General features: G+C 37.3%; 1 protein-coding gene across 3 annotated transcripts in view; it reads left to right on the top strand.

Moving 5' to 3' along the window:
- Positions 1 to 24,278, top strand: part of CEP350 (centrosomal protein 350) — a 155,339-nt gene that overhangs the window by 81,130 nt on the left and 49,931 nt on the right. For all 3 annotated transcript variants that reach the window (XM_061160842.1, XM_061160844.1, XM_061160843.1), the window contains 7 exons: positions 42 to 178; positions 993 to 1,115; positions 5,264 to 5,433; positions 15,305 to 15,501; positions 16,112 to 16,296; positions 16,775 to 16,862; positions 23,381 to 23,527. In XM_061160842.1, the coding sequence (XP_061016825.1) occupies positions 42 to 178; positions 993 to 1,115; positions 5,264 to 5,433; positions 15,305 to 15,501; positions 16,112 to 16,296; positions 16,775 to 16,862; positions 23,381 to 23,527 (1,047 nt within the window). The remainder of the gene's footprint in view (positions 1 to 41; positions 179 to 992; positions 1,116 to 5,263; positions 5,434 to 15,304; positions 15,502 to 16,111; positions 16,297 to 16,774; positions 16,863 to 23,380; positions 23,528 to 24,278) is intronic.

Consider the following 24,278-nt stretch of genomic DNA (forward strand, 5'->3'; position numbering starts at 1 on the left):
CCTTTTTGCGTCTTCTTTACCTTCTGTGTGTTCATATTTAGATGGCGGAGTTGACTCGAACTCATATCTCAGATGCCATCACTGCTTCAGGAGCTCCCCTAGCAGCGCTGTATGATCACCAGCGGCAGCACGCTCCAGACTTTGTGAAACAACTAAGGACAAGAGCTGAAACAGATAGGTTAATATCCAATCATTCAGCAAATATGTAATGAATATCTGTTATGTCCCAAGCACTGTTGTGGGTACTGAAAAATTAGTTATGGACATATGGTCTAGTGGTGAAGAGAGACATTAATCAAATGTTCCTTTAGGTGAGTAAACACTTACAAATTAAGATAAGTATTATGAAAGAAAGGAACATTTGTTTTTGAGATACACAGCAAAGGAGTTTGAGTAGCATGGAAGTCAAAGAAGATTTTTCTGAGGAAGTAAAGCTAGTGGTGAGATCTAGTGAATGAAAAGGACTCAGTGATATAAAGGGGATAAGGAATAGGCAGGTCAGTGCATGCAAAGGTGGAAAAGAAAGCGAAAGAACACCAAACAGACCAGAGGCAGAGGGCAAGAAGGAGAAAGGTAGGAGATGATACAGGGTCAGATTGTGGTGGAACTTTGCAGATCCTCTGGATTTTGGAGTTTATTCGAAGAGCAATGAAAAGTCACTGGAGAGTCTTTTAGGCAGTGCTAGGTTATGTCATCATGTCTGTGTGTATATTTTTTTTACATCAACTTTGACTGTCTCTAGTTCATAGGTTTTTAGTCTGTTCACATTCATTGATACTTGAGGTGATTTGTGTTTATTTCTCATAATAAATAGATATTCTTTAATGTGTTATACATTTTTCTGTGAGCAGATACCTTTCTCAAATAGTTTGTAACCTATATTTCATAATTTCTATTCAAGATTTTATCCCATATTAATATTAAACAGTATTTAAAATCTTTCTCTTATTTGAGACTTTAAATGTTTTAATTAGTTTTTCTTTTCTTTGTAGGAAAAGTCAATCTGGTTCACTTTCTCAGAGTAAAGAAGGCACCCTTGACTCTAAACATCAGAAATTTTCCCCTTCATGTGATAGTTATTCTGAGTCTTCAAGATACAAGAATCGTGATAGAAGGTGAAGTGTTTGATTTAGTAAAGTCTGATAAATGAATTAGACATTGCTTTTTTTTTCACTCTTTTATCTTATTTCTTTAAATGAAATAGTGTTTTCCCTTCTGTTCTGGCTTCCCTGATTTTTAGTCTGTTTACAAAATAGTTGTTCCATGTAATAATATAGCTACCATTCCTTGACAATCTACTATACAAGTATTATAAGAATTGTTTTTCCTGCATTTAATCTTCACAACAACCTTCCAAGACAGATATTATTGTCATTTTATACGTAAGGGAACTAAGGATCATGGAGATGTTAAAAAATTTACCTACAATCACATAGCTAGTAGCACATCAAGAAATTGAACCATGATGTATCTGGCTTGAGAGTACACTGCTTTGGTGATACCCATATTTTTTGACATTACTGTATGTAGTAATTTTTATCATTATGAAAGAAGATTGAATACTTTGTCATTGATAGTTGGTAACATCTGTAATTTTCAGTTATGGATCTCTCCTTGGATTAAAAAGTTTTAGAGGCTACTTTCCATCATTCTTAGACATAGGATACCTATGTTATCAAAGTATACTAAAACCTCAATTTAAAATACTAAATCATGAGACTGAAAAATATGAAAATTAATGGGGGCTAGATACCAACAGTTATGAAGTACTTACTCTGTGTCTGGAATTATGTGACTTTCATTTAACCTTCACTGACACTTAATTTAGGCCATCACCTGAGTTCCTGCAGTGGTCTTCTAATAGGTTTCCCTGTCCTTTAACCTTGCCCTGCTCTATTCATTAACCACATGGCAACCAGAGTGACTGTTCGAAATTTTGCAGCCGATTGGTGATTTACCTCTTTGAAACGTCAGTGTTTCCTCAGAGCCACTTAGTATAGCATGGAAGTCCCTTTGTTATTAAGCCTTTAGTCCATCTCCAGCTCTGTCACTTGGCATTTCCCCTCTTAGCATATTTTACTAGTTCTAACTACTTCATTTCTCTTGTTCTCTTTGTCTCCTATGCCATTGCATGCTGTCCCTTCTTTCTAGACCCTCCCTACTCCATTTTATTTACTTTAGTTTTACTTCCCCTTTAAGAATCAGTATTAGCCCCTCATCTGCTTTAGAGATCCCTTCTGTGTTCACCCACAGCAATCCCAAGTGTAACTATTGCAGCCATTACCAGCTTCTATATTCTTACTCCTTTACTTATTCAGTTCAGTTCAGTTGCTCAGTCGTGTCCGACTCTTTACGACCCCATGAACCGCAGCATGCCAGGCCTCCCTGTCCATCACCAACTCACGGAGTCTACCCAAACCCATGTCCATTGAGTCGATGACGCCATCCAACCATCTCATCCTCTGTTGTCCCCTTCTCCTCCTGCCTTCAATCTTTCCCAGCATCAGGGTCTTTTCAAATGAATCAGCACTTCACATCAGGTGGCCAAAGTATTGGCATTTCAGCCTCAACATCAGTCCTTCCAGTGAACACCCAGGACTGATCTCCTTTAGGATGGACTGGTTGGATCTTCCTGCAGTCCAAGGGACTCTCAAGAGTCTTCTCCAACACCACAGCTCAAAAGCATCAATTCTTCAGTGCTCAGCCTTCTTTATAGTTCAACTCTCACATCCATACATGATTTTTGGAAAAACCATAGCCTTGACTAGATGGACCTTTGTTGACAAAGTAATGTCTCTGCTTTTTAATATACTGTCTTGGTTGGTCATAACTTTTGCTTCCAAGGGATAAGCGTCTTTTAATGTCATGGCTGCAGTCACCATCTGCAGTGATGTTGGAGCCACAAAAAATATAAAGTCTGCCACTGTTTCCACTGTTTCCCCATCTATTTGCCATGAAGTGATGGGACCAGATGCCATGATCTTAGTTTTCTGAATGTTGAGCTTTAAGCCAGCTTTTTCACTCTCCTCTTTCACTTTCATCAAGAGGCTCTTTAGTTCTTCTTCACTTTGTTCCATAAGAGTGGTGTCATCTGCATATGGAGCTCTTTGAGGACTTCATCACCCCCACAATGAAACCCTATACCCATTAGCAGTCACCTTGTATGTCCCTTCTTTCCCAGCTTCTGGCAACAACTAATCTACTCTTTATTTTCTATGGATTTTTGTCTAGTTTGGATATTTCATATGAATAGCACCATACAATAGGTGGCTCTTTGTGACTGGCTTCTTTGACTTAGCATTATGTTTTCAGAGTTCATCTATCATGTATCAGTACTTTATTCCTTTATATAGCCAGATAGTCTGTTGCATGGATGTCCCACATTTATCCATCAGTTGATGGACTTTAGGATTTTTTTCATTTTTTTTGCTCTTGTGAATGGTGCCACTGTGTACTGATTCATTCATGTACAAATTCTTGTGTGGATATATTTCATTTCTCTTGGGTATATACTTAGGAAAGGGATTGTAACTCTATTTAACATTTTGATGGTATGCCAAACTGTTTTCCAAAATAGCTGCTCCATTTTACATCTTCACCAGGAATATAAAGATTTTCCACATCCTTACTAACACTTCTTGATAGGCTAATGAAGACTGTGTCATTCCTGTATCGCTAGAGCCTAGCAATATGCCAAGTACATAGTAGGCAGTCTACTACATATTTATTGAGGGAATGATTGGCACATAACTGCTAAGTAAAAGAATTGAGATTAACCGCATACCCTACTGATTCCAAAGCACTTGTGGTCTCTTGCATTCTGTCTTTTACCTTATAGCTTTATTATACAATTTATTCTTTCAAAAACATTTATTAAATCAGACAAATAATTATGTAATATTCTGATAAGTACCATCATAGAAATCTGCACACACACATACACAGTATAAACACAGAAAAAGAAGTGACCAAACCCACCTTGAGAGTAGAGAAGGGGTCTACAAACAGTTTGCAGAAATGCTACTTCAACTGAGTTTTGAATTCATTAAGCACAGAGGAAAGGTAGGATGTGTCACAGGAGGGAAATAGCTTATTCAGGGGACCTTAAAACTTGGCTCATGGTTGGCTATGTATTTATGTTTAGTGAATAGATAAATTAAGGAAAGCAAAGATGGAGGAAGGAAAATACTAAACTTTAAAACAAGTTCACTAAGCATTTGGAAACCCGAGGCTTAAAGTAAGGAGAAGGGTAGAGCTAATGATACAGACTTGAGGCTTACTCCAGATGATAGCAGTAGAAATTACAGATAGGCATAAGATTGTCCAAGGAGAGTATATAGCATAAAGGAGAAAGAAACCAAAACCCTAAGAAGCACAATCATTTTAAGAAAAGATAGAAGAATTAAAAGGAAGTGAAAGAAATACAGGAAAACTTGCTAGGGAGGTAGGGAGAGAAGCAGGTGGGAGTAGAGTCAGGGAATATAAGAAAGGAGAGCCCTTTTATCATTTAATTTTGTTATAATTTCAAGCTTACAAAAACATTGTAAGAATAATACAGGTTTCCCAAATATCTTTCATCCAGATTACCCTAGTGTATTAACATTTTACTACATTTGCTTTCAGTTCAGTTCAGTTGCCCAGTCATGTCCGACTCTTTGCGACCCCATGAACTACAGCCAGGCCTCCCTGTCCATCACTGACTCCCGGAGTCCACCCAAACCCATGTCCGTTGAGTCGGTGATGCCATCCAACCATCTCATCCTCTGTTTTACCAAACTTTTAAAGGAAGGAGATAATAGATTCATACCACCTGATGTAGAAAAAGAACTTATCTATTGGATGTGAGTTAGAGTTTAGGTAGAGTTTACAAGAACAGTTCCAGTAGAACAGGTGGGAATTGAAGCAGGCTGCAATAAGTTATGAGGTCGATGAAAAGTAAGGAGGTGGAAACAGCAAGTAGAAGCCCCTTTTCCCACTAGATTGATTTTAAAATGAAAGGCAAAAGGGGAGTGAAAGCCTGAGAATAATGGTTCCCCATCATTACTATTTAGAAGAAAAACCTTCTTTTCTGCTACTCATCTTTTCTAAAATAGTTTCTTCTCAGACTTATGTCTAAGTGGCATTTTTATGTTTTATATCCTTCATTGTTTCAAATCTTGATCATAAGGCACATTTCCTTGGCCAGATAAGTTACTTTGAAGTTATATCGTTATTTTGTTGCCTTAATTTTTTTCTCGTTTGTTTCCATAATATGCCTAAACAGGAGTAGTAGTGGTAGTAGCCGTCAAGAAAGTCCTTCAGTTCCATCTTCTAAGGAAAATGAGAAGAAACTTCATGGTGAAAAGATGGAGAGTTCTATTGAAGAACAGGTTCAGACCACTGCTGATGATTCTTTTCGAAGTGATAGCGTTCCATCTCTTCCTGATGAAAAAGGTAACTTTGTTTACACATATATGTATAATTACTTATGTGGGGAGGCTTCTAGAACCCTTTGAGATACTTGTGACTGAGCTAATTAATATAATTAAAACATGGTGATATTGCAGACAGGTTTCATGTCTGATATTAAATGTGTTCAGGTAAAACTGTTTCAAATGTACCATGCCAGTAACCTTGCTGATACTTCACATGATTGTGTGTCATGATCCTAAAGGGAGGCAAAACTAAATCTAGGAGAATGTGCATGTGAATGGGAAATATATATTCAATACTGAAAAAAATTACTTGTATCCTATTATAGGCATGTAACATGATCATAAAAAGGAGAATACATTATTAGACCTTTAAATTTTAAACAATATAGTGAACTGAACTGAAGTCGCTCAGTCGTGTCTGACTCTTTGTGACCCTATGGACTGTAGCCTACCAGAAACCTCAGTCCATAAGGCAAGACTACTGGAGTGGGTTGCCATTTCTTTCTCCAGGGTATCTTCCCAACCCAGGGATCGAACCCAGGTCTCCCGCATTGTAGGCAGACGCTTTACCGTCTGAGCTACCAGGGAAGCCCATAAGGATACAGTTTCTTATAAATAATGATGCCATCAGGTATATTACTTAGAATAGATTCATTACCTAACTCCTTCTGGATCATAAACTAAACCTGTACCCCTGTCAAATCATGAATAGTAAATAATACAGCAAAGAAAATAAAATTTGGCAACAAATGGCACCTTTAAGACATTAAGTCAGTGTTGGAAGTTTTGGCCACAGCAATCAGAGGAGAAAAAGAAGTAAAAGGAATCCAGATAGGAAAAGAAGAAGTGAAACTCTCGCTGTTTGCAGATGACATAATGCTCTACATAGAAAACCCTAAAGACTCTCCAGAAAATTACTAGAGCTAATCAATGAATATAGTAAAGTTGCAGGATATAAAATTAACACACAGAGATCCCTTGCATTCCTATATACTAACAATGAAAAAACAGAAAGAGAAATTAAGGAAACAATACCATTCACCATTGCAACAAAAAGAATAAAATACTTAGGAGTATATTTACCTAAAGAAACAAAAGACCTATACATAGAAAACTATAAAACACTGATGAAAGAAATCAAAGAGGACACAAACAGATGGAGAAACATGCCGTGTTCATGGATTGGAAGAATCAATATTGTCAAAATGGTTATTCTACCCAAAGCAATCTAGAGATTCAATGCAATCCCTATCAAGCTACCAACGGTATTTTTCACAGAACTAGAACAAATAATTTCACAATTTGTATGGAAATACAAAAAACCTCGAATAGCCAAAGTAATCTTGAGAAGGAAGAATGGAGCTGGAGGAATCAACCTGCCTGACTTCAGACTCTACTACAAAGCCACAGTCATCAAGACAGTATGGTACTGGCACAAAGACAGAAATATAGATCAATGGAACAGAATAGAAAGCCCAGAGATAAATCCACGAACTTATGGACACCTTATCTTTGACAAAGGAGGCAAGGATATACAATGGAAAAAAGACAACCTCTTTAACAAGTGGTGCTGGAAAAACTGGTCAACCACTTGTAAAAGAATGAAACTAGAACACTTTCTAACACCATACACAAAAATAAACTCAAAATGGATTAAAGATCTAAATGTAAGACCAGAAACTATAAAACTCCTAGAGGAGAACATAGGCAAAACACTCTCCGACATAAATCACAGCAAGATCCTCTATGACCCACCTCCCAGAATATTGGAAATAAAAGCAAAACTAAACAAATGGGACCTAATGAAACTTAAAAGCTTTTGCACAACAAAGGAAACTATAAGTAAGGTGAAAAGACAGCCCTCAGATTGGGAGAAAATAATAGCAAATGAAGAAACAGACAAAGGATTAATCTCAAAAATATATAAGCAACTCCTGAAGCTCAATTCCAGAAAAATAAATGACCCAATCAAAAAAATAGGCCAAAGAACTAAACAGACATTTCTCCAAAGAAGACATACAGATGGCTAACAAACACATGAAAAGATGCTCAACATCACTCATTATCAGAGAAATGCAAATCAAAACCACAATGAGGTACCATTACACGCCAGTCAGGATGGCTGCTATCCAAAAGTCTACAAGCAATCAATGCTGGAGAGGGTGTGGAGAAAAGGGAACCCTCTTACACTGTTGGTGGGAATGCAAACTAGTACAGCCACTATGGAAAACAGTGTGGAGATTTCTTAAAAAACTGGAAATAGAACTGCCATATGACCCAGCAATCCCACTTCTGGGCATACACACTGAGGAAACCAGATCTGAAAGAGACACGTGCACCCCAATGTTCATCGCAGCACTGTTTATAATAGCCAGGACATGGAGGCAACCTAGATGTCCATCAGCAGACGAATGGATAAGGAAGCTATGGTACATATACACCATGGAATATTACTCAGCCGTTAAAAAGAATTCATTTGAATCAGTTCTAATGAGATGGATGAAACTGGAGCCCATTATACAGAGTGAAGTAAGCCAGAAAGATAAAGAACATTACAGCATACTAACACATATATATGGAATTTAGAAAGATGGTAATGATAACCCTATATGCAAAACAGAAAAAGAGACACAGAAGTACAGAACAGACTTTTGAACTCTATGGGAGAAGGTGAGGGTGGGATGTTTCGAGAGAACAGCATGTATATTATCTATAGTGAAACAGGCCACCAGCCCAGGTGGGATGCATGAGACAAGTGCTCGGGCCTGGTGCACTGGGAAGACCCAGAGGAATCGGGTGGAGAGGGAGGTGGGAGGGGGGACCGGGATGGGGAATACATGTAACTCCATGGCTGATTCATGTCAATGTATGACAAAACCCACTGAAATGTTGTGAAGTAATTAGCCTCCAACTAATAAAAAAAAAAACAAAAAAAAAGACATTAAGTCAGCAAATTAACAGCCTCCATTTTTAAATATGCTTTTAAATAACTTCATTAAGCAGTGTTTTTGATTGATAGTCTAAAACTCTGTCTAAAGCAGGATGGGCAAGATAGTCTTTGGACAGTAAGAAGAAAATATTTAAATTTCTTCATCCTTTAAATATATTTTTTGGTAAATTTTATAGTGAGTAAAAAATAGGGATGCATGCTAAGTCACTTCAGTTGTGTCCAACTCTTTGCGACCCTGTGGACCATACCCTGAGTGGCTCCACTGTCCATGGGATTCTCCAGGCAAGAATACTGGTGGGTTGCTATTTCCTCTTCCAGGGGATCTTCCCAACCCAGGGATCAAACCATTGTCTCATGCATGTCTCCTGCATTGGCAGGTGGGTTCTTTACCACTGGGAAGCCCTAATATAGGGGTACAGTAGTCTATAGATACGGCAGCCCTAGCTGATTAATACAGGTGTTGGTACCCAGAAGTGAGGTGCTGCTATACTTTTAAGTGTGCAAGTGGCTTTGAAACTGGATGAGTAAAGGATAGAACAGTTTTGAGGTTCATTAAAAAAAAAAAGCTTACATTGCCCTGCAGAGATTACTGGTAGGAATATATATATATTAAAGGTGATTCTGGTGAAGTCTGATAAAGGTGGAAATAAGGAACATCTTGGGCTTCCCTGATGATTCATTAGTAAAGAACCTACCTGCTAATGTTAGAGGCATGGGTTCGATTCCTGGGTCAGGAAGATCCCTTGGAGAAGGAAATGGCAACCCACGCCAGTATTCTTGCCTGGGAAATCCCACGGACGGAGGATCCTGGCAGGCTACAGTCCATGGGGTCACAAAAGAGTTGGACACCGCTTAGTGATTAAACAACAACAAGGAACATGTTGTTGGAAATTGGAAGAAAGACAGTCTTTGTTATAAAGTGGCAGAGAACTTAATTGAACTTGTTCTAGTGTTTGTAGAAGTTCAGTTCAGTTCAGTCGCTCAGTTGTGTCCGACTCTTTGTGACCCCATGGACTGCAGCATGCCAGGCCTCCCTGTCCATCACCAACTCCCGGAGCCTACTCAAACTCATGTCCATCGAGTCGGTGATGCCGTCCAACCACCTCATCCTCAGTTGTCCCCTTCTCCACCTGCCTTCAATATTTCCCAGCATCCGGGTCTTTTCCAATGAGTCGATTCTTCGCATCAGGTGGCCAGAGTATTGGAGTTTCAGCTTCAGCATCAGTCCTTCCAGTGAATATTCAGGGATTGACAGGTTTGATCTCCTTGCAGTCCAAGGGACTCTCAAGAGTCTTCTCCAAAAAAAAAAAAAGGGTCTTCTCCAGCACCACAGTTTAAAAGCAACAATTCTTTGGCACTCAGCTTTCTTTATAGTCCAACTCTCATATCCATACATGACTACTGGAAGAACCATAACGTTGACTAGACAGACCTTTGTTGGTAAAGTAATGTCTCTGCTTTTCAGTATGCTGCCTAGGTTGGTCAGAGCTTTTCTTCCAAGAAGTAAGCATCTTTTAATTTCATGGCTGCAGTCACCATCACCATCTGCAATGATTTTAGAGCCCCCAAAAATAAAGTCTGCCACTGTTTCCGCTGTTTCTGCATCTGTTTGCCATGAAGTGATAGGACTGGATGCCACGATCTTAGTTTTCTGAATGTTGGGTCTTAAGCCAACTTTTTCACTCTTCCTCTTTCACTTTCATCAAGATGGTTTTAGTTCTTTGCTTTCTGCCATAAGGGTGGTATCATCTGCGTATCTGAGGTTATTGATATTTCTCCCAGCCATCTTGATTCCAACTTGTGTTTCATCCAGCCCAGCATTTCTCATGATGCACTCTGCATATAAGTTAAATAAGCAGGGTGACAATATATAGCCTTGACGTACTCCTTTCCTGAATTGGAACCAGTCTGTTGTTCTATGTCCAGTTCTAACTGTTGCTTCCTGACCTCCATACAGATTCCTCAGGAGGCAGGTCAGGTAGTCTGGTATTCCCATCTCTTTAAGGATTTTCCACAGTTTGTTATGATCCACACAGTCAAAGGCTTTGGCGTAGTCAATAAAGCAGAACAGAGTTTTTCTGGAACTCTGTTGATTTTTTGATGATCCAGCTGATGTTGGCAATTTGATCGCTGGTTCCTCTCCCTTTTCTACATTCAGCTTGAACTGGAAGTTCATGATTCACATACTGTTGAAGCGTGGCTTGGAGAATTTTGAGCATTACTTTCCTAGCATGTGAGATGTGAGTGCAATTGTGCAGTAGTCTGAGCATTCTTTGGCATTGCCTTTCTTTGGGATTGGAATGAAAACTGACCTTTTCCAGTCCTGTGGCCACTGCTGAGTTTTCCAGATTTGCTGGCATATTGAGTGCAGTACTTTCACAGCATCATCTTTTAGGATTTAAAATAGCTCACCTGGAATTCTGTCACCTCCACTAGCTTTGTTCATAGTGATGCTTCCTAAGGCCCACTTGACTTCACATTCCAGGTTGTCTGGCTGTAGATGAGTGATCACACCATCGTGGTTATCTGAGTCATGAAGATCTTTTTTGTATAGTTCTATTGTGTATTCTTGCCATCTCTTCTTAGTATCTTCTGCTTATGTTATGTCCTTTATTATTTCTGTCCTTTATTATACCCATCTTTGTATGAAATGTTCGCTTGGTATCTCTAATTTTCTTGAAGAGATCTCTAGTCTTTTCCTTTTGGTTGTTTTCCTCAATTTCTTTGCATTGATAGCTGAGGAAGGCTTTCTTATCTCTCCTTGCTATTGTTTGGAACTCTGCATTCAAATGGGTATATCTTTCCTTTCCTCCTTTGCCTTTTTAGCTTCTCTTCTTTTCTCAGCTATTTGTAAGGCCTCGTCAGACAACCATTTTGCCTTTTTGCATTTCTTCTTCTTTGGATGGTCTTGATCCCTGTCTCCTGTACAATGTCACGAACCTCTGTCTCTAGTTCTTCAGGCACTCTGTCAGATCTAATCCCCTGTATCTGTTTGTTGCTTCCACTGTATAATCATAAGGGATTTGATTTAGGTCATACTTGAATGGTCTAGTGGTTTTGCCTACTTTCTTCAATTTAAGTTTGAATTTGGCAAAAATGAGTTCATGACCTGAGCCACAGTCAGCTCCTGGTCTTGTTTTTTCTGACTGTATAGATCTTCTCCATCTTTGGCTGTGAAGAATATAATCAATCTGTTTTCAGTATTGACCATCTGGTGATGTTCATATGTAGAGTTTTCTCTTGTGCTATTGGAAGAGGGTGTTTGCTATGACCAATGCATTATCTTGGCAACACTCTGTTAGCCTTTGACCTGCTTTGTTTCGTACTCCAAGGCCAAATTTGCCTGTTACTCCAGGTAGCTCTTGACTTCCTACTTTTGCATTCCAGTCCCCTGTACTGAAGAGGACATCTTTTTTGGGTGTTAGTTCTAGAAGGTCTTCATAGAACCATTCAGCTTCAGCTTCTTCAGCATTACTGGTTGGGGCATAGACTTGGATTACTGTTATATTGAATGGTTTGCCTTGGAAATGGGCAGAGATCATTGTGTCATTTTTGAGATTGCATCCAAGTACTGCATTTTGGACTCTTATTGACTATGATGGCTACTCCATTTCTTCTAAGGGATTCTTGTCCACAGTAGTAGATACAATGGTCATCTGAGTTAAATTCACCCATTCCAGTCCATTTTAGTTCAGTGATTCCTAAAATGTCAATGTTCACTCTTGCCATCTCCTGTTTGACCACTTCCAATTTGTCCTGATTCATGGACCTAACATTCCAGATTCCTATGCAATATTGCTCTTTACCGCATTGGACTTTACTTCCGTCACTAGTCACATCCACAACTGGATGGTGTTTTTGTTTGGCTCCGTCTCTTCATTCTTTCTAGAGTTATTTCTCCACTCTTCTCCAGTAGCATATTAGGCACCTACTGACCTGAGGAGTTCAGCTTTCAGTGTCATACCTTTTTTCATACTATTTGCCTTTTCATACTGTTCATGGGGTTCTCGAGGCAAGAATACTGAAGTGGTTTGCCGTTCCCTTCTCCAGTGGACCACGTTTTGTGGAAAGTGGAAATTAAAAGTGATCACCCTGGATTTTTAGCTGAGGAGATTTCTAAGCAAAACATTGAAGGCCTGGCCTAGTTTCTTCTTACTGCTTATAGTAAAATGTGAAAGAAGAAATAAATTGAAGAAATTATTCTGCAAAAAAGAACCAGAATTTGAAGATTTGGAAAATTCTCAGGCTGTGCATATTGTATAAAAAGGAGAAAGCGAGTTCTGGAGAGAACACTAAGGGTGCGAGTGGACAGTTACTTCATAAAGACATTGCCCGTGGATTTAATCAGCCACCTCAGCATGTTTAGCTGAAGCCCGGAATACAGATGGGATTGTGTGAGCAGAGACATAACCGGTTTGGATTAATGGGCAAGAGACAGGATGAAGAAGGAAAGCTTTCAGACTTCTGGGATTCTGTGGGATGAGACATTAGAGCTATCCAACTGTGAACATGCCTATAGAAGATTAAGGTGGCTAGAATTGATGGGGCAACCAAGATCCAAAGAAATTTAAACTTTGAAAGACTAATATGAAGAAGAAAGTAAGAAAAAATCTAGGTCACTTTGGTTTGGCAATGATTTCTTAAATATAACACCAAAAGTACAATCCATGAAGGAAGAAATTGACATGATGTACTTTATTAAAAATTTTTAAACTCTTCTCTATGAGAGAGATTATTAAGATAATGAAAAATCACAGACCGTTAAAAAATATTTGTAAAACACATATTGGATAATATACTTATCTCCAGAATATGTAAAAGACTCTTAAAACTCAACAGGAAAATCAGCAACCCAATTAAAAAATATGCAGAGATCTAAACAGATGCTTCATTGAAGAAAACATACAAATGGCATGTAGACATGGGAAAGGTCTTCAATATCATTGTCTCCAATATCATATATTTATATGGAAATAAAATTAAAATCTCAGTGAGATACTGTAACTTGCCTGTTGGAATGACTGAAATCCAAAATAACAACAAATTGGTGGCAAGGATCCTGGGCACCAGGAACTTGAATTCATCACTGATGAAAATGTAAAATGGCATGGTGCCTCTGGATGATATATTCACAGTATTTTATAATGACCTAGTAGTCATATGCCTAGGTATTTACCTAGTGATCTGAAAGCTTAAGTCCACACAAAAATCTATATGTTAATGCTCATGGCATCGTTATTCACAATTGCCAAAAAACTGGAAGTAATCAAGATGTCTCATGAGGGTAATGGATAAACAAACTGCTAAATCTATGCAGTGGAATCCTGTTCAGCAAGGAACAATTTGATTCATGGACCAACACGAATCAGTTTTAAGTGAATTTTACTGAGTGCGGTTAGCAAACCCCCAAAGCCCCCAAATCATATTTATTGTATGATTCCATTTATATGACATTCTGGAAAAGGCCAAACTATAGGGGTGGAAAACAGATGAATGGTTCCCAGGTATCAGGTGGAAGACAAAGTGATAGACTACAAAGAGATGCACAGAAGAACTTTTAGTGTGAAACAGCTGTTACATAGGAAGGTATTGTGTGTTCAGCATGTAGTGTCTGATGTGCATTTGTCAAAACCCTAAAACTGTACATTACAAAGAGTAAGCTTTAACGTATGCAAACTAAAGACACACACACACACTAACCAGCTTGTTGGAATTGGGAGGCCCCAGGATGGAGTGCAGTCTGTGACAAATCAGCCTAAGTGCAGTACAAATGAATAGCACAACCACACTGAAGGGGTGGGGGTGGAGGGAAAAGGAGCTGGCCCAGGTAAGTTTGGAAAATGGTATTTTCCAGTGGGAATTGTAAGCGTAAATACAAAAGGAATAGTATAAAAACTCTGTATTCTAGTTGGCAAATTAGTTTTTCACAGATGGACAGTTTACAGTTGTTTATGTATCTGTTGGAGTTGAACAGATAAGTAAGTGGATGTTAAATTATGGGAAATAGATTTCTCAGTGTTGGAGATAGAAATTATAGACATACAAGAAAGGAAAACTAGAATGAATCCTGTGATACAGGATCAGAGTCAGAAACATCAGTATGGATCATGTTTGGATGGGTGGATGGATACAGGAACGTGTGTGTGTGTGTGTGTGTGTGTGTGTGTGTGTGTGTGTGTGTGTGTGTAGATGGGTTAAGTATACCTGCATTTATTAATATTACTTGACTCTCTCCACTGAGAGTGGAGAGAGAAGCTCAGTCAACTAAGGGAGAGTGGAGAAGCAACCATGCCAAGATTATGGTTTCTAAATACTCTCCAATAAAAGAAACCAGAGCTCTTGGAGAAATGACTGATTCTAGGACTATACAGGGAAAATATGAAGTGAAAAAAAGGATTGAAGGGCAGGGGGAATGTCAAAGGCACACAGGAACCAATCTAAAAGAGCTGTTATGTTTTTAATTAAGCATGGGATTGATGAATTTCTCAAAATTTTTTCATTTGCATTTCTTTGACTTCTAGTCATGTTAGTCTTTTTTAAAAAACTTAATTTTGGCCATTAATATTTCCTTTGTGAAGCATCATATCATGGCAATTTCTCATTTTTCTGTAGGGGTCTTTGTTGTTCAGTTTCTCAGTTGTGTCCAACTCTGCAACCCCATCGACTGGTTTTCTGATTGATTTATAAGAGCTCTTTAGATACGAAGTACATTACAGTTTGGCCATATTTCTTGTACTAGTATTTTTAGATCTTTTAGGTTTTTTTCTGTTTCTTGTTTGTAAAGTGAGTGCATTTTGCTTATTATTCTATGCCTATTAATTACTAGTGTTCAATTCTTTAATTTGTTAGATGGTCCTGTAAAGATGCAACAGGGGCTACTAATTGAATATCTGCTGAAACTTTTGTAATGATAACATCTTCTTGCTCCATATTCTTTTAGATTCAACTTCTGTTGCAACAGAATATTCCCTGAAATTTGATGAATCCATGACAGAAGATGAAATAGAAGAAAAATCATTTCGATCTTTACTACCTTCTGAGAGTCATCGCAGATTTAACATGGAAAAGAAAAGAGGCCATCATGAAGACTCTGATGAAGAAACTTCCCCAGAAAAGACTACACTGTCCTCTGCCAAGGTGTGTTTCAGTTTACCCGTGGAGATACTTCATATATAGTTGTGGATATGCTCTCTCAAAGGTAGGAGGTATCGTTTTGTATTTGAACTCAGTTGTCAGCTACCAGAATATTTTTCCTAAGGTACCAATTTGAGGGTTTTTTTTTGGGGGGGGGGGGGGAGTATAAAATTTAGCTTTGCTTTCCTTATAAAGTAGCTTATAAACATATTCCTCGAAATAATACATAAGACCTTTGAGGATGTGAGCCAAAGTTATATCTTTAGCTTTTTCATTCACTTCAGTCTTACAACACTTTATTCCATTAAAAAAATTGCATTTATATAATTCTTCTTATTAAATTTTAAACCTTTTGGATAACAGGGAAAATTCTTACCATCCCTGGGACAGTGCCTGACTTACTCTAGTTATTTGTTAAAATTTTATTGGGTGAATAAATTAGCAGTTGAGTGTTACTTTCTCTCTCCCTTTTTTTTGAAGAATGTTCTTTAACATGGTTGGCAGCCTTTCTGTATACATAATTTATTTTTATAAGTGCATACCTCTTTTAATGAAGTTAATTAAGTTCCAAAAGGTATAGGCAGTGATCAAGATGACTTAAACTCTCTCTCAGGAGCTGAGCATGCCATTCTCAGGAGGACAAGACAGCTTTTCCAAATTTACTATGGAGATGGTTCGACAATATATGAAAGAAGAGGAAATGAGGGCAGCTCACCAATCTTCACTCCTGCGTCTCCGTGAAAAGGCCTTGAAGGAGAAAACTAAAGCTGAACTAGCCTGGTTAGAGCATCAGAAAAAGTAATTTCTTTCAATGAACATAATTTTGACTGTTCAGTTTCTCCTTTCATGAAATGCTTTGTTTTTAAAGATGTTTTTGTTTCCTCATTTAATTTGATCAGCCCTGTTTCTCAAGCTAGAAGTACAACAGTCATCGTTGGATCATGTTGCTTTCAATACCTCCTACTCATATAACATTCATATAACATTCTCTTTGCATTTCTCCCATCACTTAACTGACTCTTATATTGTTATTTTATGCTTAACTACTTTATTGTGTTATAGATTCTCAAAGCTATTCTATATTTAAAGGACATAGTCTAAGATTTGCTTATATCACATATCCAATAAAATATTGGTTGGGATAGGAATTGCTGCATGAAGCAACTGTTTTCTACATTTGAAAATGTTAAATGGTTTAAAGACTTTAAGGGGTTTGGAATTCTTGATATTTGAATAGGAATTTAAACTAATTTTGTCTCAATGGGAATGATTACAGACATCTACGAGATAAAGGTGAAGATGATAAAATGCCCCCACTCCGGAAGAAACAGCGTGGTTTGCTCTTAAGGTTGCAGCAAGAAAAGGTATGTTAGGAAAAACAAAGGGTACAAATTAGATTGTGAAATCTATTATTTTGCCTAATCTTTTTTTCTTGTTATTTCATTGAAGGAGATTTAGTTGATATTAACCACTCTTTATGCCTACTACTATAATTACAAGAGTTGCTTAATGGCCTACTGTATTTCTTCTAAATTAGGATTGTACTTCACTGCTAACAGAATACAATATTGAGTCAAACCTTCTGCTTTCATTTGCTCTGTAAAATATTGTACAATTGTGTTTTGATATGCGTATTTTAAAAATTATAATATTTGTAAGTCTAATTGGATTAACTTTTTAGTCATTGTTTCCCTAAATAGACTTTTAAGATACATGAATTACAAATTGACAAATATTTAGGCTTAGTGAACCTAGCAAGACCTGGGATTTGAATCCTGGAGAGGCAGTGTAGTGTCATGGTTAAGAATTCAGGCTTTAGATTCAGATTGTTGTTGTTTAGTCACTGAGTCATGTCCAACTCTTTGCAAGCCTCTGGACTGGAGCCCACCAGACTCCTCTGTCCATTGGATTTCCCAGGTAAAAATACTGGAATGGATTGCCATTTCCTTCTCCCAGGGATCTTCCCGACCCAGGGACTGACCCATATTGACAGACAGATTCTTTACCACTAAGCCATCAGGGAAGCCCTAAATTCAGATTGCCTAGATTAAAATCTCAGATCTACCAATTATTAGTTTTATAATCTTGAAGTTACTTATCTGTGGCTCAGTTTCATTTTCTATAAACTGATCATAATAGTAATAACATACTTTGTTGTTGAGAGGAATAATGAGTAAGTATATATAATAAATTTAGAACAGACCTTGGCACAAAGGTAAATGCTCAATAAATGTTAGTTGTTATTATTTGAATTCCAGCTTTGCCAGTTGCAACTGTGTAATCATGGTCAAGTTTAAGTAACTCTCTGAGACATAGTCTCCCCATCTATTGAAGTGAGATTATATTTCATATGGTGGTTGTGAGGATTAAATGAGGTAACATATATAAAATGTTTCACATTGCCTGATAAGTATTTAATAAATTCTAGTTTCCCTTTATTGACCTGTACATGCCAGGTACTAGCTGTTATGTTGGATAATCTATGAATTTAATCATTTGAGTTGTATATTGGAGTGTTACTTAATAGTTTGTTTTTGTTTAACTTTGCCATAGAGGGAAAGTTGGTGGTCCAGTGGTTAGGATTTGATGCTTTTATTGCTGTGGTCCAGGTTTGGTCCCTGGTTGGGGAACTAAAATCCTACAAGCCACACGGCATAGCCAAAAAAAAAATGTTCACCTGAGGAAGCATCACTGGTCATATGAAGTTGAAAAACCTTTCAACTTTTTTTTTTAAGAAGTTATTTTTTTAACCCCAAAAAGAGGTTTTAAAATAACTTAAAATTCTCCCTTAGTTGAAATAAATAATTTTTTACAATATTACAGTAGCTTTCTCTTTGTGAAGCAGGAAAAAACTGAGTTTACAGATAATTTCTCATTCTGTGGGCTTGTTTTCACTTTCTTGATGCTACACTTTGAGGCACACAGTTTTTAATTTTGGTGAATCTGTTATTTTATTGTATGCTTGCTGATACCAAATTCTACTTTCATTAGTTTGAAGATATACTTGTTTTACCTTCTTTTTTCTTTTTTCCCATATTTTTTGGCTATGCTTTGTGGCATGAAGGATGTTAGTTCCTTGACCAGGAATTGAGCCCATGCCCCCTGCAGCAGAAGCTTGGTGTCTTAACCACTAGACTACAAGGAAAGTCCCTTACCTTCATTTTTGAAGGATGTTTTTAACTAGGTATAGGATTATTTTCCTTCCACCTTTTTAATGATTTCATTTTCCATTGTCTACTGCTTTCCTTTGTTCCCATGGAGACACAATTTAATTCAACTTGAAAGAAAAGTGAAAGTGAAGTTTGCTCAGTCATGTCTGACTCTTTGTGGCCCCATGGACTATGCAGTCCATGGAATTCTCCAGGCCAGAATACTGGAGTGGGTAGCCTTTCCCTTCTACAGGGGATCTTCCAAACCCAAGGATCTAACCCAGGTCTCCCGCATTGCAGGCGGATTCTTTACCACCTGAGACACCAGGGAAGCCCAAGAATACTGGAGTGGTTAGCCTATCCCTTCTCCAGCAGATCTTCCCGACCCAGGAATCGAACCGGGTTCTCCTGGATTGGAGGAGGATTCTTTACCAACTGAGCTACTGGGCCTCCTTTTTTAATTGATTATTTCCAACTCCATCATTTGGACATTTGTGTGTCTGCTACTTTTGTCTGCTATTATTTTTTATTATCATACGATCCTTTTTCTTTGTATGCCAGTAATTTTTTTTAGTCAATGCTGGACAGTGTGTATAAGTAACTGCAAAGGCTCCAAATGATGTTATCTTCCCTTAGGATTTGTTTTTCCCTCTGCTATGCATTTGGAGTGGTCAGCTGTTCATTTTATTCCACTCAAGGGCTGATCTGGGTCGGTAGTGGGTTACAGTGTTGGTAAGGCTCAGTCTGCTGCCTTGCATCGAGCCTAGATTGTGACCCTGCAGGGATTTTAGCTAAAAGCCTGGTTAACTTTTTTTTTAACCAGCACAAGAGACTATAGGATTTCTGCTGTGCTCTTGAGAGGTTTCTGGCTTAATTCCTTAGCCTTTTTGTCTGTGCTACTTTAGAATGGGCAGATACTTTGAGAGGAAGACTGAGTTTGAAGCATTAAATCTGAAGTTTTAAGACAGGTTTAAGATTTAACTGTCTTAGGTCTCCAGTTTTTGTCACTGAAGCTCTCTGTAGCTGGTGAGAGTTCCTGAAACTGGTATAACCCCTTTCAGAGCAGTTTGATTGTATCTAGCTAACTTGAAGACACATATAATCTGTGACTCAGCATTTCTGTGTCTTGGTATATATCCTCGAAGCATTTGCACTGTATAGGGGAAAGTGGAAACAACTTATTTCTTCAGTGATAGATGTAATAGAGCATATTTCTGCAAGAAAATATAACAATGCAGGAAAAAGAGTGCACTAGATATAAAACCCATTCAATAATGGTAACATTCTGTATCTCTGCTGTCCAGTACCTGGAGAAGGAAATGGCAGTCCACTCCAGTATTCTTGCCTGGAGAATCCCATGGACAGAGAAGTTGGCAGGCTACCATCCATAGAGTTGCAGAGAGTTGGACACAACAGGCGGATTCTTTACCAACTGAGCTATCAGGGAAGCCCAGATAGTAAAGAATCTGCCTGCAATGCAGGAGACCCAGGTTTGATCCCTGAGTCGGGAAGATCCTCTGGAGAAGGGAATAGTTATCCACTCCAGTATTCTTGCCTGGAGAATTACATGGACAGAGGGGTCTGGCAGGCTACAGTCTGTGGGGTCACAGAGAGTCAGACATGACTTACGACTAAACAACAACAACATACATAGCATAAAATAAACATTTAAAAATGAATATACCATTAATCATTTTAAAGTGAACAGTTTGCTTCTACAACCTTATGGTTTATTCTTAAGAGAGACACAAACATTTCCCCCTTAGAACCCATTAAAAAAATATTTTCTTTCTGCTAGTCTTGGATTGGGTGAAATTATACATTCATTGATTTAGAAACTCGGGCCTAAGCGAGTAGCAGTTTTCAGTAGGTGTTTTGTAGAGCTCTGGGAATCCCTTAGACCTTTTTCATGGGACAAGGAGATCAAAACTGTTCTCATGAGGACAGTGAGATGTGAATTTGCCATTTTTATGTATTGATATTTGCACTAAATGGTGCAGCAGCAATGGTGGGTAAAACTGGGTAAAACTGCCGAAGCCTCATTTAGCACAAATCAAGGCAGTGGCACCAAACTATTAGTAGTCTTTGTATCTTCCACTGTCATACACTTGAAGCAAAAAGAAGCTAATTTCACTAAAGAATGTCTTGATTAAGTCTAGTAAAATTATTTTTTACTATGCTGGCATTTGAGTACTTGTTTTCGTATTCTGCATGACAGGAATGGGAAGCCTACAGTGCACTTTTCCTGGATCTTAGGGGAAGGTGATTAACTCATGGGAAAGCATTTGTGCAGTTGTTTCAGCTGCAAGCTGAGGTAGCCACATTTTTTCGTGGAATACTATTCTAACCTGAAAGAGTTATCCGAGACAAACTATGTTTATTCAGACTAGGGTGTTTGACTGTCATTTTCTCAGAATGAACAAAGTGTGCTTGTACTTCAAAGAAGACAGTTGACAGTATTTGTTGCCTATGATAAAAACTTCTATCTACCACCTAAAACTAAAGAATTTTTCTTAGAGGATCATAGTGATAATAATTGTGATTTTCTTGGTATCGTATAATGAAATATATGAACATTTGGAAGATCTTCATAACTGAGTGAACTAAACGTTTTCCAAATAATCAGTGCATGGTGTTTTTAAAAAATCAAGCCATAGTGGAAGGTGGGATAGGATAAATTAGCAGTATGGGATTAACAGATACAAACTACTATGCATAAAATAGATAAGCAACATGGAATTACTATATGGCATAAGGAACTATATTCAATATCTTATAATAATCTATAATGGAAAATAATCTGAAGAAAATATGTGTTACTAAATCATTTGCTGAACACTGAGACTAATACAGTATTATAAATCAACTATACTTCTATCTAAAATATTTTTAAAAAAACCCCAAAACCCAAGTCAGAGAACAAAAAAATCAAGCCAGACAATAAAGATTTGCAGACATCTGAATACTACTCTTTTCACTAATTTTGTTTTAGAAAATACAATTATTTTCTTAAAAGTGTGCACAATGCCATTGTATACACATGAGAGTGAAAAGACAAATAATGTCTTAGTATTACGAAGATAGTTTGAGAGTCTCCAGAAAGGAGCTCGGGAACCCCTAACGACCACGGACTATACTTTGAGAACTGCACTTGAGAGGAATTTATACATGTGCCCAAGGAGACAAAAAAGTGAAAGGATGTTGATTTTAGTATTATTTGTAATAGTAGACAGCAGCCTCATCTAACCGTAGGAGTAACAGATCCATGAAATATATACACCTCCAATGTAATGTTATGCAGGATTTAGGGGCAAATCAACATGGAGACATATAAAAGCAACATTTAGTAAATAAAGCAAGATTGAAAATATGTATGTATGATATTATTTATAAAATATTGTAAAACATTATACAAACCAAGCAGTATATATATTTTTGCAGTTAACTACAAATATTTGTAGAAGAATTTTAAAAGGCTATATACTGTGGAAGTGTATATACCATGATAGTGGTTACCTTTATGGGGTGGGGTAGGGGATTGCAGACTGGTGTTATCTGTAATATTTTAGTTCTTTGTAAAATTTAAGACTAAGAGGAAATATGACAGAATTATAACAGGTGTTAATTTTGGATTTTGGAAATTAGATGTTTATTGTGCACTTGTCTGCATTTTCAGGAAGTTTCAAAATTTCTCAAACATGATTTAAAGAAATTATAATAAGTTATTCATATCTTTATTATGCTTACTTTAATTGATGAGAAAACAGATTGTAAGAAATTTATGATAAAAAAGGATAATCATTAAATTTTAATGATTATTAATGGTGAAGTGTGTCATCTTTTGCTCAGTGTTAGCAACAGAAACGGAGAAGGCAATGGCAACCCACTCCTGTATTCTTGCCTGGAAAATCCCATGGACGGAGGAGCCTGGTGGGCTGCATTCCACGGGGTCGCTAATAGTCGGACACGACTGAGCGACTTCACCTTCACTTTTCACTTTCATGCATTGGAGAAGGAAATGGCAGCCCACTCCAGGGTTCTTGCCTGGAGAGTCCCAGGGATGGCAGAGCCTGGTGGGCTGCCAACAATGGGGTCACACAGAGTCGGACACAACTGAAGCGACTTAGCAGCAGCAGCAGCAACAGAAAATAATATCCTTTGTGAAGAGTGTTTGATACAATGTTGTCTTAAGTGTTTTCTGTTGGCATTTTATGTGGAGAAAATTCTTTTCTGAAAGCAATTTTAAAAACTGTTCTAAGGGCCATAAAATGATTCATTCTCTTTGACTTGTTTGTCCTACTTTTTGGAATCTCTCCTAAAGAACTAACCTGTGGTATGAAACAATTATAGGCATTAAAGCATTATTTGGGATGGAGTTTACAATAGAATAATGGTTATATTAATTACTTTACATGATATGCAGTTATTAAATAACTAACGATTGAAAAGCACTATGGAAAAATGTGAAAGGTATGTTAAGTTTTAAAAGGGGATATGAGATTATCAGTCTGTTGTGGTTATAATTACTTAAATTAAGGAATCATGTTAAATTATTTTACAGTGAACGAGATCTTTCCTCCTTCAATACTAAAAAATTTTTCAGTGTTATTTTATCTTGAAATTCTTTATGTATGTAGTTTTGTATATGTAATGATTGGATTTTCTTTTTAAAATATTAGTTTGAATTTGTCCCCTCCAAATTTTAAACCCTCTCCTAAATCTTTAAACCTTAGGCAGAAATTAAACGTCTTCAAGAAGCCAATAAGGCAGCTCGGAAGGAAAGACAACTGATTCTTAAACAGCAGGAGGAGATAGAAAGGATCCGACAGACCACCATAAAACTGCAGGAGAAGTTGAAGTCTGCAGGGGAGAATAAATTGGTAAACTACGTGAAATTCTTGTTTGTTTTCTGCTTCATGTTGCTTGCTAACACCTAACTCTGCCTCCTTACATGATGGATGTGTGTTCATCCCAACACTATGATATAGTAATGCACCAGGATAAAGTTGTATGTATGTGCCTTTATATAAAATGAGAGTTCTAATTTTATTTTCCCCATGGATTATTCTTTTGAATGGGACACGTAAGTCATATATTAGTTTCAAAATGTTTTCCATTTATAAACTCAGTTGGGAAAAAGAGCTTTGCTTTTTGCTAATCAATCCAAATATATTCTTCAGAATTAATGGGAGGAATTAATTTTTTTGCTCTTTATGTGATACCTCTTTCAGCTGTCTAATGTCCTATATAATGATACAGGGCTAAAGGAGATATTCAGACAAAAACAAAATTGGACTTATTCTGAAATATTGTAAAGTGTCAGTATAGTGTTGGAAGATTCAAACTGTATAGAAATATAGTTAAATAATACTTTAATATTCACTGCTTTGATTTTTAAAATACACTTTAAAGTTTGAAGCAATCTCAAATTTATAGAAAGTTTCAAACACAAAGAGCTTTGATTTTCTGAGCAAGAGTTATGTTGCTAACAAATCAATATTGACACATTACTACCATTTAATCTGCAAACACTATTCAAGTTTCTCCAGTTGTCACAATAGTGTTCCTTATATCAAAAGGTAAGTTCAGAAGCACATATTGTATTTAGTTTTCATATATCTTTAGTCTCTT

Source organism: Dama dama, chromosome 14 (assembly GCF_033118175.1).
Source record: "Dama dama isolate Ldn47 chromosome 14, ASM3311817v1, whole genome shotgun sequence".
Classification (NCBI taxonomy): Eukaryota; Metazoa; Chordata; class Mammalia; order Artiodactyla; family Cervidae; genus Dama; species Dama dama.